The following is an 18,838-nucleotide window of genomic DNA, read 5'->3' as shown; positions in this document are numbered from 1 at the left end:
GGACAAGTAGCTTGTCATGAAGGACAAGTGGATTGGGTTAGCACTTTAGTCCCATGGACAAGTAGATTGTCTATTTTTTAATTTCCAAACCCCTGATGGTAAAAGCAAACATTTATCCCTTTCTGTGTCTAGAGAATGCACAACTCTCTGACACTGATGTGGTTAACTGTACATAAAAAACTAAATCTCATCACTAGTACTATTCTTTACTTCTTATTAAATCAAAATATTTTCACATAATTTTAATGCAGTTATTCTAATTTCTGTGTTATACATCTTATGCAAATAAAAACAAAATAATTTAATGCAATCCACAAGGTCCAAACTGCAGTCTATGGCTGGTTTCTGGTTACGGATCCTTTTGGATGATAGCCCATGCTTTGGTTTATTAAAAAACGGATTTTTTTTTTTTTTAAAAACAGCATCAATTCCTAAGGGCATATGCCGAAATACCGTATGAAGTCTGACATGAGCATATCAAGCTGGGAACTCTGGGATAGTTGCGTAAATATGATTGCTCAGGTTTCTGCGCCCAAGGAAGACCCCTCAAAGTCCTACTTGAGATATAAAAGTGATCTGGAACACAACTTTTTCTATTTGCACTGTGGGGAGTTTTATTAAAGTATTTAATTTCAGATTTGGAAATAAGATAATTATTTATAATATACAAGCCTATTGCGAGTACTAAACACAGATACATTCCGCACATTCTATTTCTTTACGAGAGTGTCTCGTATGTATCTGCAACAGAATATTAGCTGTTGCTATGGTAACAACTCTCTTGCATCAGATTCTCTACATTAGCCTTGGTCATCCAGCTGAGAGAATCCCATTGGGAGGAGACGTCAGTTATCTGAGCATGGAATTGGTATCCATTATTTCCGTAGAGACATTCGTAATTGTGGAATTAAAACAAAATCGCTAACATTACCCCCAGAGAATGTGACAGTGACTAAAGCCAGGTCTTCTTCTGGATACTGAATCCGTTCAGCCACTAACTTCAATATATCCTGCACAGAGCTGGAGACTTTAGTCCGGATGCTGACGTAGGAATGATCTGTTATGTAGACACGGCAGAAAACTGCACAAAAAAGGAAGGGTGCAGAGTTAGGCATTCCACTGACAACTCCATAAAACTCAGCTACTGTCAGCAGGAACGTTTTATACTATGTATGGTATGAAGACGTGACGATCTGGCAAGCAGAACTGCAGCATCACTACACTAATCACACTGTCACTGCAGAGACTGTACATAAAGTGTCACAAAAGAGAGCTTGTCTGGTTATAAATCACAGCTGCGATTCCTATTAACCTCTCCAGCAGCAGGCGTACACCAGCCTCTATAATCTCTAAGAGCGGGTGTTAATCCACAACATAGGTCTGCCAGTACTGCCATGTGCTTTTAATACATATCAAGAAACCATTCAGAGCAAAGAATGTTAGGACCTTCACAATTCGATGTGATCACACAAAGATCATCAAAAATAAGTGAATGTGGTACTATACAACCCAGTGCTACTATATAAAAATCTTATGTAGTGTTACCCTTATTACTCCAAATTAAACATTGATAATACAAGTAAAACGATGACAAAAGCATAGTCTGTTGATTAGACCTTTTGATTGGTTCAGATACTTTAAACCATTTTGTATTATTTGTGATGACACACAACATTGATACAATGTATCAAAAAAGAAAAGCAATACAGCATTTATAGTGATCCATGGGCTGGCTACCCCTACTGTGATAGGTTATGATCCAGGCACTCTTCGAGATAGCAATGTTGCACTTTTTGTCCTAATTTTTCCAAATAAATCTGCTGCACAAATGACCCTTGAGTGCAAGGACCATAATTTTGTTTAACCATCACAAATCATACAAGCATTCCAAATAAGCATTTCAACACTCCAAAATGGATCATTTACATCTTGTTTGAACCTAAGCACTTGGGCCAATTGTTTAGTCTCATATAAATGTGAGTGATTTCATTTGCAGTTTAGCGTTGAAGAATTCTATATGTTCACAGTATGTGATCTATTTTCTCTTTCATATTGGGACTGTTATATTTACAGAAGTGCTACATTTGTATGATAACCAGTTCAACCAGCGTGTGTGCTTTTACCATTTTGCATGTATTATTTGTTTTTACACAAAGAATTGTTACAAAGGGGTTAGATAGGTTTAACTGCATCTAAAACAATCATAAGGTAGAACATGGACAGTATATACAGCAGTAAGATACAGAATAAGACACTAAACAAGGAACTAGGTAGTAAAAGGTACAACAAAATAGCATAGACAGGAAATATTCCCAATTATAGTAATTTAGAGATTGCTAACAGATTAGCTAATACAGCCTGCATTTTGAAGTCTGGGAATAACTCATTCAATTGTTGTGAGTTAAAACAGAACCGAAAAAAACATTAAGAAAACATATTTAATTAGGAAAATTCTGTAACTCAGCAATAGTCACAGATAGACGGTTCCATTTACAACTGTTTGGGACTTCGTGAATAAACCCAGAATTGTCATAACACCCGCTACTAAAAAAATAAAAATTGTTTTGACTAAAATTTAAACCAGATATAGTGGGGGTTATTAATAAAAAGTGTCCCTTTCTGAACTAGGCTGTAGTGCTAAAAGTGGGATAGTTACCATGGAAACCAATGGCACATCACATCGATAACTTTCCCTCCCATTCCCCCATTTCCTAGGTTTGCACCACTTTCCACAACAATTCGTTTTTTTTATACATAATTACCATTGTGTCTAGTTTAAATTGATTAAAACATTATTAATAAAATATTTTCACCACTAAAAACTTATGTTATGAAGGACTTTACTTTGTAATTTAAATCTCCCCTTTGCAGCTGTGACAGAGGGAAGTTTAACACAGTGTGAAGTAACATTGTAAATACACTGTACGGAGGAGACCTTATACATGCAGGTTGTGAGCTGTACATCTAGCTTTACGTGTCATGTCAGCCCATATTTATATGGACACTATAAATGGAACATCAATTAAAAAAAACAGTAGTCAAAAATATAAGCCCACCAATCAAATGTCAAACCCCTTAGTAATAAAATGATCTACAAGACAACTTCAGTTTCTATATTGTGGACAGTCACAAAAGCGTATGCAGCCAGACACTGCAATCTGGAGAGTGACGTTCTTTCCATGTATCCACTGAGTGACAGATATTAAATTATCTGATCATTCAAGACGTTTTACGCATAGTCTGCATTCTGGACATACAGATTTCTTCTGCTACGCCTTTAAAGTCGGTTGACTGGTCTCGTTTATGTGTATAATGTCCATGCAATGTATACATATGTATACAATATTTATCTATCTGAACAGGAACTCTTTTGGAAATACAGGTAACCACAATGCTAGCATATTATTACATTTATTTGTACTGCACATAGGTTTTCCAAGGCCTTTTTGCCCATACAAGAGTACTTCAGCAGAGCTTTGCCTATGGGCACCCCTGGTTGGCTGGTTGTTACCCTGGCTTGAGTCATGCCATGGGTCATCAGCGATGTTCAAGCATGTTGCTGAGTACAACTACACAAGCTAACTAAATGAGAAATTCTTACTTTACACATTTTTCAGATCATATACAGCAGCAAAGGGGATTCTGGGTAATCAGTGGCATGTTTTAACTTTCTATGCATTTTATGCACTAGGATCACAAATCTTTTTCCATGCTGCCCCTGAAACTTATTAGATGGCACACTATGTAAGTATTTGCCTTGGGCCACACTTCTTTGGTATATAAATATAAAACTTCCATTCCTCATTTTATCCCAATCACGGCTTAGCTGAATCACAGATGGAACGTTTCCAAACATCTGGTAAGTTAACATGTGAGGTTGTGTAGTTTGAGGTGTAAACGTTTCCCCCACCATGAGTCAGTACACTTACTTTCCTCTATGTCGTTGACGTTTCCTCTGTGCTGAAGCCAGTTCTCCTTCAAACTGAATTGGTGGAAAAGGGCTTTATTCTGTAAGTACAAGATAGAGAACAATCAGATTATGCAGTCATTTCTTCGGCAAGAGGGGTTTTTCACAGTTCCAGAAAGAACTGGTACGGGCTGAAGGAAATCCACCCAGCCAACATAATAGACACAAATGTTACAAATATCTTTAGAACTCCAGAGAAGGGAAGTCAGGAGAAACGTACACGCCATTTGACAGAGCATACTTTTCGTTCATATTTTATTCTATTGTGAACCAGACAATTCATCAGTTTATCACTCAGGGTTAGTCACTAAAATGAGAATTCAAAGTGAGTTAAAAGGGGATTTCAAATTTAGACCAGAGTAGCTTAATGAAAGCGTTGATGACTTAGAGAGTTGTTACACTTCACTTTTCTTGACCTTAAACTTGAAATTCACTTTCAATGCACTCAGAAGTCTCACTTTAGTAAATAACCCTATTAGTTTTATTAACATGCTGGAATATAATGAAGGTATTTCTACAATTTTTTTTTTTATTTTTATAGTAAGGTTTATTTATTTTGCATTTCTTGGGATTAGAATCAGCAGCAACCTGAACACATGGTCTTTTAAAGAAGACTATAGACAGACATGTATCCCTAACACTATAGTTACCTGTTCAATGTTTATGTAGCCGGCTCCCTACTTACCTTTTCTCCATCGCCGTTATAGTCTCGCTGCAGCTGGGCCTGACTCCATAGTTGAAATCATCAATCTTGTTGATCTCAGCCAATTCAATACTTTTCCACAGGAAAGCATTGGGAGGGTGTTGTGCATGCACGGTGAAATGCCTCACTGCACCAATCAGCATCACCTCACAGTGGTGCACTGATTCAAGGCATCTCCATGTGTGCAGCACTGAAATAGGAAGCACCTCTAGTGGCCGTGTAAGTGACTGCCACTAGAGGTGTTACAAAAAAAGCCTGGAGGAACTGGCTATGGCCACTAGAACCACAAAGTCGTAGTGGTTCTGGTGACTATAGTGTCCCTTTAAGATCAGGATTACTGTAGTTACATTATTATCCATTTTTAATTGGGGACCAACTCTGTAGCATAACATGTGGGTGCTATCAGAATTTTCAATCAAAAAGATAAAAAAAATCTTTCCCATGACAAAAATGATTTGTTTGTAGTGATTAATATAGAAGAAATATTGCTCACTAATTGAGACATCACAAATAGTGTCAGGGTGTGTGCACAAATATAAAGCAAGCCATGTAGGACAGTAATAGTAAGCAGACAGTGTTTATTTTATGTGCATACCTATAAAATATTTCTATATCTAAACTATGCAGTAGAGTGCTCATTGTACAAGAGTTCTACATTTTTGTTTTGTGTTATGCTTTTCTGCCAGACATGTTACAGACAAGTAAGGCTAGGGCGCTACATTTTTCTGACAAGTTTTCGTACAAACATTCTTAATAGACCATATTTCAGGACAGGACAAGGATTAATTATCGAGCTTTATTAACATTCAGCGACTGAGGAAAAAATAATTGAATTTAGGCATATACTTTGCAATAAAACAATGAAGAAACTGTACTGGATGTCAATAATTTGCTAATTTATCTGTCATTCACAAAAATGACTAGGACAAAAAGCAATAGAAAAAGGTCTGGGGTCCGAGACACAACATCTCTGCTTAACATATCATTCAGTTTGTGAAAAGACATGAAACAGATGGTTTGTGATTAGGTGACAAAGTTACTTTTTACTGTTATGTCATTTTTTGTCAAGAGAGGTGCTGTTTAATATGGATAGCTACAGCCTGACTAAGCAATTATTTTCAGATAAAATAGAGTTGCAATGTCTTACCTTTCTATGAGGCGAGTATTCATCAACAGTACTGGAAACAAAACAAAACAGAATACATTTTAAGGAATACAAAAAATTTAGGTTATGCTAAAAGGACACAAACACCATGGCAATATGTGTTACATCTACCCCATCTCCCTTATATCATTTAATTATCACTTCAGCAATATGCAAAATCACTACAGCTATAAATCCTACTAGCAGTATTTATGGTGTTTGCACTCTCTACAAGGTCCAACCTTCTCTGACAGGCTCTGTCATACGTTTTACAAGACAGACTATGTTGCACAAGTGCTCATATGCCACTACTTGACACAAATCTTCATCTATACTTTTTATATATATATATATATATATATATATATATATATATATATATATATATATATATATATATATATATATATATATATATATATATATATATATATATATAGATATAGATATAGAAAAAACACTCTTGCACTCCAACTTTAAAGTTTTGTACCAGGTGCTCAGTTCCAAATTAATACAAGTATCAAAATAATTTTTACCGGCACTCGTGGGTTTCTTTTCCAATTTATTTTGAGTAGGTACTGTTTCAGTCAACGTTTCAGCTCCCGGTCGGAGCTTTCATCAGGACACCAAAAAATATATATATTTTCACCAGCCTATCACATTGCATTAATGCAATCCCACATCATTCACTCTCTACCTTTCTTTGTTACCATCACCAGCATTATGATGAACAAGTATCTCAAATCAATAGAATAAAGTTTGTGTATGTAAATGTACTCTAAAGCACAGGATAGGACAGATCATTTTTTCCAATCTCATTATATATTTCTGGCATAGATCCGTGGTAGTTCATGATCACATATTTCTGGAGACCTGTAAGCTGGATGCAACGGACTAGTAAGTAAGTACCTTTTTTTTTTCTTAAAAAAACTAAGGCATAGTGAACGTACAAAGAAGTTTGGACCTCACATGCTTCTTAAAAACGTTTTCTCTTGATCTGAGTTTTTAACGTAAATTACCCACATACGAGTAAACACTCATACCAGTACTAAAAATTATCTTTAATGGAGCGCCATATGATGTAATAAAGGGATCACGTGGCCATTTAATTCTTTCTTGTCTTAATTGGATTGTTGTTCAATGCATTTGCCTTCGCTGTGTTTACTTTTCACCCGGCTATGACAAAATAGACCTGGCTTTTCCAAGAAAACCAGCCCTTGCAGGAAATACAAGTAACAAATCACACTTACTGGCGACGGTGGATTCGAAGCACTTTTTGAAATTCCTTAAGTTCCTTTTCAAGCATGGGATATTCATAAATATCATCTAGCACATACCGATAGAGAGTCTAATAAAAGAAATGTAACAGAAACATCAAGCCTTAACTCCACACAGAAGCATCCTCACTATGAATATAGCAGATAATGTTGACATTTAATTCTGATGCACTATGCACTATCTGCTTATATTATATACATATATTTTGAATATAATTTTCAGCTGTAATTTTAAAGAAGACACATTTTGTGGAGCCATACACACAACGTTTTGACAGTTTTACACAACTACCCATACTGTGTAGGAAACGTGCTTTTGTACAGATTGGCTTACACAACGATTGTCACTTTATGCGCAATTTGATAACCGCACATCATTTAAACAGAAGTCCTACTGATATTCTTTAAGCGTACACAGAGTGAATTCTTGCACATGGTATGCTATTTAAACAATAAGACAAAGTGCTACGCAGTCTTACAATAAAGTCCATATACCTCCATCAAATGGAAAAAAAGAAACCTGAGAAAATTTGGGCTCTAAAATCCCTGCTGAAACGAGGCCTCGTTCCATGTAATTCCTTGATTAATGGCATCACGCTATAATTAACTCTGTTTTATTTTGTTGGATTACAGTGTGATTGATGCACAGAATAAATTACATTCTGAAATTCATAACGGCACTTTGTTGTGCAATCTACATTCTGTTTAACCCTCTAAGTGCAAGACAGGTGACAAATGGAACAAATAAATTTTTTCTCTTACACTTCAAAAGGGTTAATTGGTTCTCAAACAAAAGAATCTTAAAGACTGAATATTTAAACACAGATGCATTGCACTAAATGACGGACAAGCGTATTTCAAGATTATTGCTCTTTAAAAAAATGAGTAGGATTCAATTCTAGCCGAACACAGAGAATGTATGAGATTTCAGTGTAGCTTGTGCTACAACCTCTCTTTTTATCCCTGGGAGAACGTATCGCTCTGGGACCATAAATGCTAATTTCACAACAAGGAACATGAGCTGGTTGTATGGTGTTTCTCATAAGTAACATTTGAGACACATGCAATTGCTTTGTGTCAGATCATTCTCAGATCTTTAATATTTTTTAAGATTTCTCCAGGATTTACAAATGTGTAACCCAGATATGGCAATTGTTTTATTAACCCATTGAAGATTGAGGTAGGGGATATTGTAGAGAATGTTTAATGCTTTCTCTGGCATATCTAAGGGGTAAATAGAGCTGAAACAATGGTTTATTAAAGTACCCCTCCATTAAATTAATTTATTGCTCTTAGTGTGGTTTATTATAAAAGATTGTATTGAAGTACAGCAGTCACTGCCAAATACATAGCAAACAAGTACAAGCCATTCAGATTAAAGGGACACTAGAGTAACCACAACTACAGCTTTTTACATATTTTTTATATTTATAATTTTATTTTTAATACAATGATTATAACATTGCCAGAGATAAACATAAAATACAATTATGTCCAAAAAAAAATCATTAGAATGTGGAGGTAGATTCAAATAGGACATATTCCGAGATATCAACATTCTAATAGAATATTTTAAGGCAATATACATGTACCATAACAAAAAAGAAAAAAAACGAAAAGAAAGAAAATATATTAATATGGACTGCAGCAATTGGGAACCGATAATTAAATCAGCTTAATGTAGTTGTTCTGGTGAGTATAGTCAGTTCCTGCAGGCATTTTAATATAAACACGGTCTTTGTATAGAAAACAGCAGTTATAGCATTAAGGGACAATCCAAGTACCATAACCACTACAGCTTATCTTAATGTTTACACCATAATAACTATGTGTATTCAACTCAGTTTTGTGTCAAATAGCTTTCTGTCAAAATTCAGAGGTAATGCTCTCATAGAATGCATTCACCTTTACCGCTATAATAAGCTGCGATAGTTATGGTTCTTGGAGCATCCCTTCAAATGTTTAAACATTTGCTAATAACTTGGCTAGTGTTTGTATAACGTGTCACTTGATCACAGGTGCACAATAAACCCTAAGTAATCATTCATATTCTATTGACGATATACTTTAAAGGACAAGTAAATAAAATAATATTCTACACTATGTGTTTGTCAACGTTGCCCAGGAAGCAAAATGTAAGTCAGATAGCCATGTTTGGCCGATATGTGAAAGAATAAGAAAAATCATCATTAAATCTTATCTAATTGAAAACAAAATCCCAACCTTCATTATAAAGCATAATGTTCTTAAAAACAAGAGCCGCCAATTGTCTCTTACTCTTTCCCTGGACCAGTTTTCTATCTGATATCATAATATCTCAAGAGGTATTTAATAAAGACTAAAACATTCTAGTATAGGAGGTATAATGGTCCATTATAACCAGGCCCACAATTCAAATCAGAGATTTAATTCTCCCCTATACACAAGGCATTTAGATTGAAGACTGTACTTTGCTAATAAATACTGTATAGATAAAATATATCTGTCATAAAGTAGTAATACTAATAATAATAATGCACATATACTAATATAAAACATACTCTGTGCTTCTCTGTGCTTTCGATCTTACCTTTAGGAACAATTTTGAGTGCTCATCGTCGTGTAACCAATCCTTGTACAATGCAGTCCACTGAGACGCAAGTAGCAAGACCTTCCGCTTGGTGCATAGCGCCTCTGGACTTTCCACTCTGCCATCATATTTATTAGCACAATAGGTAATTCCAGGTCAAGGAATGAAAAGAAAACATTTGGGGGGGAGGGGGGAATAACAAATAGCAGAAACAAGGAGAGCATGATGCTGATAAGTGTATGTGATCCTATACATAAACAGTGTAATCTGCCCAGATTTAGGAAAGAAGTTCACCCCATACTATTAAAAAATAATAATAATCTGCATCTTAAAGGCATTTTTTTCCCACAGTATGTATTACATACACGTACACACACACACACACACACACAGTTTGGTATTTATTGTTGTCAAATATATAATAGTCATTTCTCATTATTATATTTGATTCTAGTTATGAATGTTCGGATATAAACCAGTCTGAATACTTTTCCCAGTAAAGATTTTATTGTAATACACAATAAATCATGGGAATCTACCCAATGGGCACCCCAATTGTACACCCTAGTCACCAGGACCAGACAAAGTCGAAGGAGGCGAAACATTCTAACCATCTTATGCTGTCTGTAACGTGTTACTCAACCTCAGATTGAAAGGCCTTAGTCATTGTTAATGAAAAAGAGTGTAAATATGAGAGCAAACTGAATATTAATATAATTTCAGATCACAGCTCGAACTATATCCCCTAATACAGTATTTATTTCTTTATTGTACCTTGATTTAATCTTCATTATATATACACGCATTGCTTATTGTGCTATAAACTTCACAGTATCAGATCAATATTGAATTCATCAGATTGATCTCAAACAAATATTGAGGAAAAGTACAACTGGCTCTTCACAGGGCTCAAAATTTCCACTCACCATTAGCCATTGGTGAATGGAAATGTATCATTGGCAAGTACTTATTTACCCCTGATGAATGTGCTATGACTTGTGATGGTGAGTAACTGTTAGTACTTCACATTTTAAGTTCTGCCTCTACCATTGGATGTGACCGGTCATCTAAAACAAAAGGAGAAACAAAACTCCATGTACAGCATTTTAAATTGTCCACTGTAGTGTTATTTTGATAAATGATTTCACTGACATTGCTATACTCACAACAAAATATATACCTTGTCCTTTAATTACTCAAAAGAAAGTATATTTGCACCATCCCGCAAGCCTATGAAAACCACAAATATTAGTTTGGTTATATGAGAATAATATTAGTAAGCGGAGAATTCTGTTTAGAACTTTAGACAAACTTTGTGATTGAGTTTCTTTTAACTGTAAATGCCTGTGTACTGAATTTGGCAGTCCTCCATTCATTCCTGTACCATCACATTAACCGGAGAATTCTATGCATGAATTCCCGGTTATTTAGATTAATCAATTATACCTGCTCTTTTGATATCTTTTTATGCCCATTCTATGGATATCCTACGCCATCAATGTTTGGTCTGGCTCCAGGTAGGTCAATTGAGCACCTGGCACCTATGTTGTGCAATAAATGCCTGATCTTGTTTGACGATAAGCTATTCTATTTTTCTAAAACGTGACAATGCCAGAACAGACATACTTGTATTTAGTGAGTCTTTAACTGCCAATCTTCGGCAGCACCTTTGAAAAAAAATTAATCCGCAGGCAACAATTTTTCTGGATTGTTTACAATCTCACGTTTGATCTACCAACGCTAAGGTATGATTGGTGACATTTTAAGCCCTGGAGGTTCGTATGTTTCTAAAGTCAGTACATGAATGTGGCAAGTGGTGATGAGTTGGAATGCATTCAATATCTTCCAGCAAAAAGGAAAACAATTAATCACAAAACTGTCATAATGGAAAAATGTGAAGAAGTACTATACATGTGCTCTCTCGTGCAAGTAATCTCTCTGCCTACTCACACGTGACTAAGTTATGTTTAATCACACGAAGGGCACACTGTAGGATTTACACCTTCAATCCTAGTTTACTTTAATGCAGGTGCACCAGGCATGTCTTATCGGGAGGTATGCATAAAATGTGCTTAGCATCTCTGCAAAAATAACAGGATCATGCAGGATACTAAGAGCCACATCCCCTTACATAGTTCTCATATTTTAGGCTACGCACAATAACAAGGATTTATCACTTTGATCGCTAGAGTAGTGAACTTGGAAAACTGCTGTGCTCAGTGTGATTGATAGATAAATAGTAATTAATAAAAAAAAAACTTTTGGATCATCAGCATAAACAGATATGTACATGGTTGAACTTTTGGTTGATTTTTTTTTCCCAACATAAATTCTATGTAACTATGTAATAAAAATAGACATGGTTTTATGCTACCTATATATAATATATACTAGGAGTAGGAAACCTTCGGCACTCCATATGTTGTGGACTACATCTCCCATGATGCTCTTACAGCCATTACACTGGATGGCATCTGGACTGCTGAAAGGTGCCTACCCTTGATATAAACTATCAACTTTGCATTGTGTTTAAACATCTAACATACATTACCACAATTATTCAAATAAAGATAAGGCAGCCATTTATTTTTCTTCTAGACAACACCCACAAGATAAACTCCTAGCATAGAAACTAGCCTAGGAGCAAATTGTGCCAGAAAGACAGACCAGGACTGTATAAGGGCCTATCTAACCTACAGTTACCACTTCTAATAGACAGAATAATTGTACCACTTTTTCACTGTGCACTGTGCACAGGGATATTTGATATATATCTTCCGTGATAGGAAGAGGTCAGTTTATCACCAGGCACGGCTGGTACACTTTTGTGCAACAATTCCTTTCTTTTTTGTTTCTTGATATTTTTCTACCAGACCTTGACTGAACTAAAATGACCATTTTGCCATGCACAGCATGCAATTTTCCTTATGTAGAAAAATATAATATTCAAATGACTTGTTAAATAAGGCAAGTATGAACAGGCAGTTTTTATATCCATAAGGCCATCGTTATTTATGACAATCAATGCATTATGTTAAAGTGCATAAGAGCAAAATATAGAGATTCCACTGACTCAAACATCCACTAAACATCCCACTTGTTCTATATAATAAACGTATTTAAAAGAAGCTTTATGGCTCATTTGTGAAAGGCACATATTCATAGGCATTATATTAATGCACATACATCTCCCTGTCTACAAAACTTCTGCTTTATTTAGAGAATATGCCCAGTAAGAGAGGGGACCTTGGGAACAATGGGATTCAGTGACACTTCTATAACAGCAGCAAGCTCTGATATACAGCATTGACCTCTGTATACTGTATAATCACATGAACCCTAGCGTTACCCCTGCTTAGAGTAATGTGTCGGTCAGAAGCTGCCCACAGCAATTAACCAGATGTCATCTGCCTTAAATGTTAGGCTTCTGCTTTTAATACTTTACAATTAAGGGCACGACGGTTTCGGCTAATAAAGGATATTGTCTGAGCAACGCTTGGCACAAGTCATCTGTTGTCATGAAGACGGTGTATGTGAGAAGGAAGTCATCCAGGAGGGTATCTGCAGATAAAAAACAAAAATAATGAAATCACAAGGTAAGGGGCTGAGTCTCCAAGGACTGAAATAGTCAGCCTGCAGTATTCATGAGCATGGTCACGGGAAACACTATAAAATGCTCCAAAATTTAATGATGATAAATGTACTAAATTATTCAGAAGAGTGAGATCCTGAATATGCCTGGAAACCGGTACTGCTGAGAGCAAGAGAAACCCTCATTAGAACCACAGTCCATTTTATTCAGTAAACATACACAGTAACAAACAGTGTGTGAATCAATTATGTAATGTGCTTCATTTGATTTCATTGCAATAAAATGTTTCCAAAAATAATATATAATATATATGGTTAATTCAGAATATTGAGCTGCAAAATGTATGTGAAGTTAGAAAATGCAAAAAATCTGTTATTCTCAGCTGTCCAAATTTATTATTTTGGTTTTCAGTTGGTATACTAATGGTATAGTGAATAAAACACCAACGTTTTTTTGTGATACATTTCCCCCCTAAGTTTCACATGGGCTGAAGGTATAAAGTCAATAAGGCCCCTTATATTCTAATTTAGGTGTAAATTTCTAATTAAATATTTTAGGTGTAAGAAAATAGGTAAGTTGTACATCGCTAATTAAATATTTAAAGAATAAAGTGTTCCCTGTTCAATTAAATATTTTGATTACATACCACCAGAAACAACACAAAAGGAAAAATATTCACTTAATTAGAGATGCATGTCTTATGCATCTAAGAACACAGCGTTTGTTCACACCCCAGTGGGGCAATTACAGAGATCATTTCAAAGATTTGTTTTGAATAGAGGTATTTCTTGCCCTCGTGTCCCGGAGCCACGTATCTTTTCCATCCTCTGGTATTGCAGTCAGTGTACCCTCAGTAAGTTGAGTACAACGATGGATGGAAAAGGTCCAACATTTGCTTAAGCAAGAAACGGTAATCAGCCAAAAGATTGCATGACCACCCTCAATTTCAGGTAGCTTGGAAAGCAACACAATAGAACAGTTTCAATACTTTAAAGGCATATTTTCTATTTTCTACGCAGGCGGCCCTTACTATTAATCATGCTCAGGGACTTACTACTATACTGAATGCAAGTGGTCACTCATAGTTTAATCAGCTTTTCAACACTGCAATTGTGTCATCAATATTATCTCAATTACACTGTTGGAAAAAATGAATGGTTTTAAAATAAAATTGGATAATTATTTAAATTGTGTATTTATTCCGACAGAGAAACACTTGGTGTTCTGATCAGTTCCTCTGCTATGTGCAAAGGGAACGTATATTACATTGTCACCTCCAGCATTGTACGGCATCAGAGCCAGAATCAACACAAAGAGGGAGGAGGGGAGAGAGGAGTCAGGGCATACATTAAGACACAAATGCAAACAATAGCAGTTATCAATTTCTGATGTCTGGTTTTAACTAAGGAATAGTAATAATACTGCAATTTACATTCAACATTCAATATTCTACCACATTTCTTTTCCAATGTTTCTTCTTCAATGTCTGTATTTTGTTTCTAAAATGTATATATGTTCTTCTGTATTTATTTTAAGAAAGAACTCGGTAGTGAAGGATTTTTAGAGAACAGTCTGTTATATGCTTTATATATAAATATAATTGGCAATACCAAATGACCTACATATTGCATATAATTTTTTCATTCCATCCTGCATTTATTAAAGGAGTTAGAGGATTCTCTTCTTGCGATACGTGTGTAAATCATTTACTGGAAGCCTGGGCAGCAGACATGCTTAAAACATCATTCGTAATAGGTTAACCAATGGGGAGAAGAAATGGCAAGCACATCACACACACGCCACCTACCCCTGCTGCTTCTACACCATTTAAACACCAGTGATTGCTTTGATTTGTCTTCTCTCTCTGTAGGAGATGAAGCATCACTAGAAGCTGAGCTGCTGTTCACTTACACATAGTATTTAACACTCATGATAATTATTCGCTGACTACCGGGGAAGATTTCAATGACCTCCAAGCATATACTAGACTATGACATTTAAAACCCTACTTTAATTGAAAGCCTCAGTGCTGAACTTGTATATTTTAGCAATGCTATAAAAATGCCACGGTCAAGGTGACGTTTAACATGGGCGATGTTCTAGTTTATGAACCTTCCCATGAGTCTGTATCACCTATATTTTAAAATTTCTAAAAATGTACTTCTTTTTGCAGTGTTTTCAAATCTGCTTTTCTAAATGGATTTTTTCTGATAAAGCAGTTTGAGAAGCATGTTAAGTAGTGCATTTCTTAATCTCCTTTTAAGTATTTTATAATCTCATAATACATTGTTTTAACTATTTAGGCCTTAACAGTCCATGGTAGTGAGTTAGCATACAGAATGATATATGTCAGCTGTACTATGGCATACATGCTGCAATTTTGCCTTCAGTGCACAAGTATTCACTATTTGCTAATAAATAAACAGCTGGGACAAATAGGGGCAAGTTCCAATCATCTATAGACCTACAAACAGCCATTTGTTTAATGATGCTCGTAACAGTGGTTTGTTTCCTGAAATGTATTTGTGATCATGCTATGTGATACAATGTGACCTCGCTTTCTTTGATACCAAACTTCTACTGGTTTCCTTTTGCAGTCTCTTTTCTCAATTTGAAAAAGGACAAACTAAATGCAGTTCAGCCACTGACTCTGTGTGACGGATGTATAGCCCACGTACCTCACTAAACAATGCTCACTAAATTAACTTGATCATTTAGGAGAAGTGGAGATTTTTCACAGTAAAGATTCAATGCCAATAATTTGTTAGGGGATCTGTTGATTCATAAAAGAAGGTGGGTGGCGGGCACTGCATTACATAGCTTAATGTGTTAAGGCGTGCTCACCACTTTGAGAGCTGGTAGATGTTTATTCTGCCAAGATCACAGGCCAAGTTCTATAATTCGGGTGAGTGTAACATTAAATATTTACATTTGTTGAAAATGGCACAATTAATACATTTAATAAAGCAGACATTGTGTTTTCTACAAGTGTGAACATGACAATTTCTCTTTAACTTAGAAAAAGCCATATCCTGTAATCGTTTTTATGGTACAGTAATGCCAAGTTATTAAACACACTTCTACATTAAATTACTGATACCAGTTATTTTATATTTGTTTTAATGTATAACATTTATACATATGTATGAACTTATGATGACACATATAAGGTCCCGGAAAGGTTTCACGTAATGGGGTAATCTCAGCACCATAACAACTACAGCTCTGTGCTATGGGTGTCATCCTACATTTTTTTCCCCATCAAATGGTCTGGGCATGATTTGAAAAAAAACTGCGGACACAGACTGTCCCCGATCAGTCACAATGATAATGCTGAATTAAAGGGACAGCCACAGCACTGACCGTGTAAAACCCACTTACGTGACACAGAAGCCCCTATATAAAAGCAGTGACTCAATTGTTTCCTATTGGGAAGTTTAAATGCATGTGTGACACTAGCAAGGCATGCACATGCGGAGCCTTGGATTAGACAATGCCAAGGTAGCATTGGAACAAGGTGAGTAAACAATAGATTTTATTTAGTTTTTTATGGCAAACGGGGGGAATCTATGTAGAGCTAGGGACAGGGACACTATAGTGTTAAGAATACAGGTTTATATTCCTAACGCTACAGTGTTTCTTTAATAGTAATGTATTACCACCTAAGATGTTTACAATAATCCTTTGAAGAAATGTTACCTCTCAATCTTATTAACTATATTTCAGTGCCATACATTTAAATTCCTTATTGTTTAGTTTATAGAAAATCATGCAATAACTATCCAATTTTGAAGAATGTTACATTTATTTCAAATATTTAGGTTCTGCTGTCTAAATAAATCTGGTTTAACAACGATTGTTATTAACATTAACAAAAATATTGAGTTTCTTGGACAATGGTTTTAGTGACAGAAGTCTTTGATCTCGTAATGCGATATAAGATGAAAAAAAAAAAGCAATTTTTGGACTCTTGCTATTATACACATGTGGAGAACAATAAACATTTATATTTTTCTTGAAACAAAATACTGTATAGTAAATGGGCCACAGATGACCTGTCACGGTTCAGTGAGCAAACGCTGAAAAAACAGCATCTGTGATGAAGAACTCCCTAGTACTTTATGCCCCTGTGCCTCAGGCGACAATGCAGAAATAGAATTTTCCAAATCCTGAAATACATTCCTCTATTGTAATCTAGAGACACAAGAATCCCACTGTGACAGATCTATTCATCCAGATCCAGTATGCCATTCTCCTATATACCCATCCTCTCAGTAATGGGAAGGTGCAGCGGTGATCCTAGCAATGTTCAGGTATTATTGCAATCGAATGAGTAATTGTTAAAAAAAGGATAACGGAATCATGCTTTTTCTCCACTTTTCATATTCACTTATTCATTAAGCGGGGAGCTGTGCTAGACCAACGGCTGAGGTTGAAATATTGGTCAATCCAGAGATTATATATATATATATACACACACACACACACACACACGTTTACATATAATAAAATGCAACATATGCGGCTTCTCCGAAAAACAGCTCCCAGCAATGCAGACTGTGACATGCTGCACCGGCAATATGCTTTAATGTGAAGAAAATATCTTATGGAACTTATATTCCTGGCACTGTATGAAAGTAAACAGCTCTTCAGACAAGTAACTGGCTGGCTTACGAGTTACTGGCAGCCTCTATCGCTGTCAGGATCGGGTCAGGGATCCAACACGCAGAGTACAAAGAGTAGCTGATACGTATACCGGTCCTTAGAATGGCCGGACTAACGTAGAACTACAATAGAATGGTCAGAGACAAGCCGAGGTCGAGGATAACAGAAGACAGGTAAGCGAGAGACAAGCCGGGTCAAGGAATACAGAAAGGCAGGAGAGTAAATAACAAAGCCGGGTCAGAACCAAAAGACAAGAGAATCACAAAGCACTGTGTGACTAGAAGGACTAGAACCACGACAGGGCAATGAGTGAATGAGAGAACCCCCGTTAAGTATCCTGGCTAGGGGAGGGAGACACGCCTCCGGCGAGTCCTGATTCGTCTCCCGAGATTTGAGTGGCAGGATGTTTCGGGTTAGCGTCATGACGTCTACCTCCGGTCCTTCTGTTATAAAAGGAAGTGACTCCCTCGCGGCCGGCGTTAGCAAGGCCGAGTGAACCGCGGGAGACCGAGGAGACATGGCGTCCGGACGGATAACCTTCTAAGTCTCTACCTCTCTCAACGGTAGAGACTCCAGGTACCCTGACAGTACCCCCCCCCTCAGATACGCCCACCGGGCGGAAGGAGCCGGGGCGAGATGGAAAGCGGGAGTGAAATGCCCTGCGAAGACGAGGAGCATGAACATCCTCTTGTGGTACCCAACTCCTCTCCTCAGGACCATATCCCCTCCAGTCAACTAAATATTGTACTCGTCCCCGGGAGACACGAGAATCAATAATGGAGTTAACCTCATACTCCTCCTGACCCTCCACCTGAACAGGGCGCGGAGGGGCGATTGTGGAAGAGAATCTGTTACAGATTAGAGGTTTCAACAATGACACGTGAAAGGAGTTCGGGATGCGTAAAGTAGCTGGAAGAGCTA

The 18,838-nt window shown here is 36.5% G+C and overlaps 2 protein-coding genes across 2 annotated transcripts in view; both read right to left on the bottom strand.

Moving 5' to 3' along the window:
* Nucleotides 1–18,838, bottom strand: part of RAPGEF5 (Rap guanine nucleotide exchange factor 5) — a 233,243-nt gene that overhangs the window by 24,481 nt on the left and 189,924 nt on the right. Inside the window, exons 12-17 of the mRNA XM_063452389.1 lie at nt 13,143–13,221; nt 9,661–9,805; nt 7,065–7,162; nt 5,818–5,848; nt 3,930–4,008; nt 932–1,081 (exon numbers count right to left, since the gene is read on the bottom strand). Coding sequence (XP_063308459.1) covers nt 932–1,081; nt 3,930–4,008; nt 5,818–5,848; nt 7,065–7,162; nt 9,661–9,805; nt 13,143–13,221 — 582 coding nt within the window. The remainder of the gene's footprint in view (nt 1–931; nt 1,082–3,929; nt 4,009–5,817; nt 5,849–7,064; nt 7,163–9,660; nt 9,806–13,142; nt 13,222–18,838) is intronic.
* CDCA7L (cell division cycle associated 7 like) overlaps nt 1–18,838 on the bottom strand; it is a 356,480-nt gene that overhangs the window by 204,220 nt on the left and 133,422 nt on the right. The window lies entirely within an intron of this gene.

The sequence above is a fragment of the Pelobates fuscus genome, chromosome 4, assembly GCF_036172605.1.
Source record: "Pelobates fuscus isolate aPelFus1 chromosome 4, aPelFus1.pri, whole genome shotgun sequence".
In the NCBI taxonomy this organism is placed as follows: domain Eukaryota; kingdom Metazoa; phylum Chordata; class Amphibia; order Anura; family Pelobatidae; genus Pelobates; species Pelobates fuscus.
Note: the sequence above shows the minus strand (reverse complement) of the source record. Positions and strands in the feature narration are given on the sequence as shown.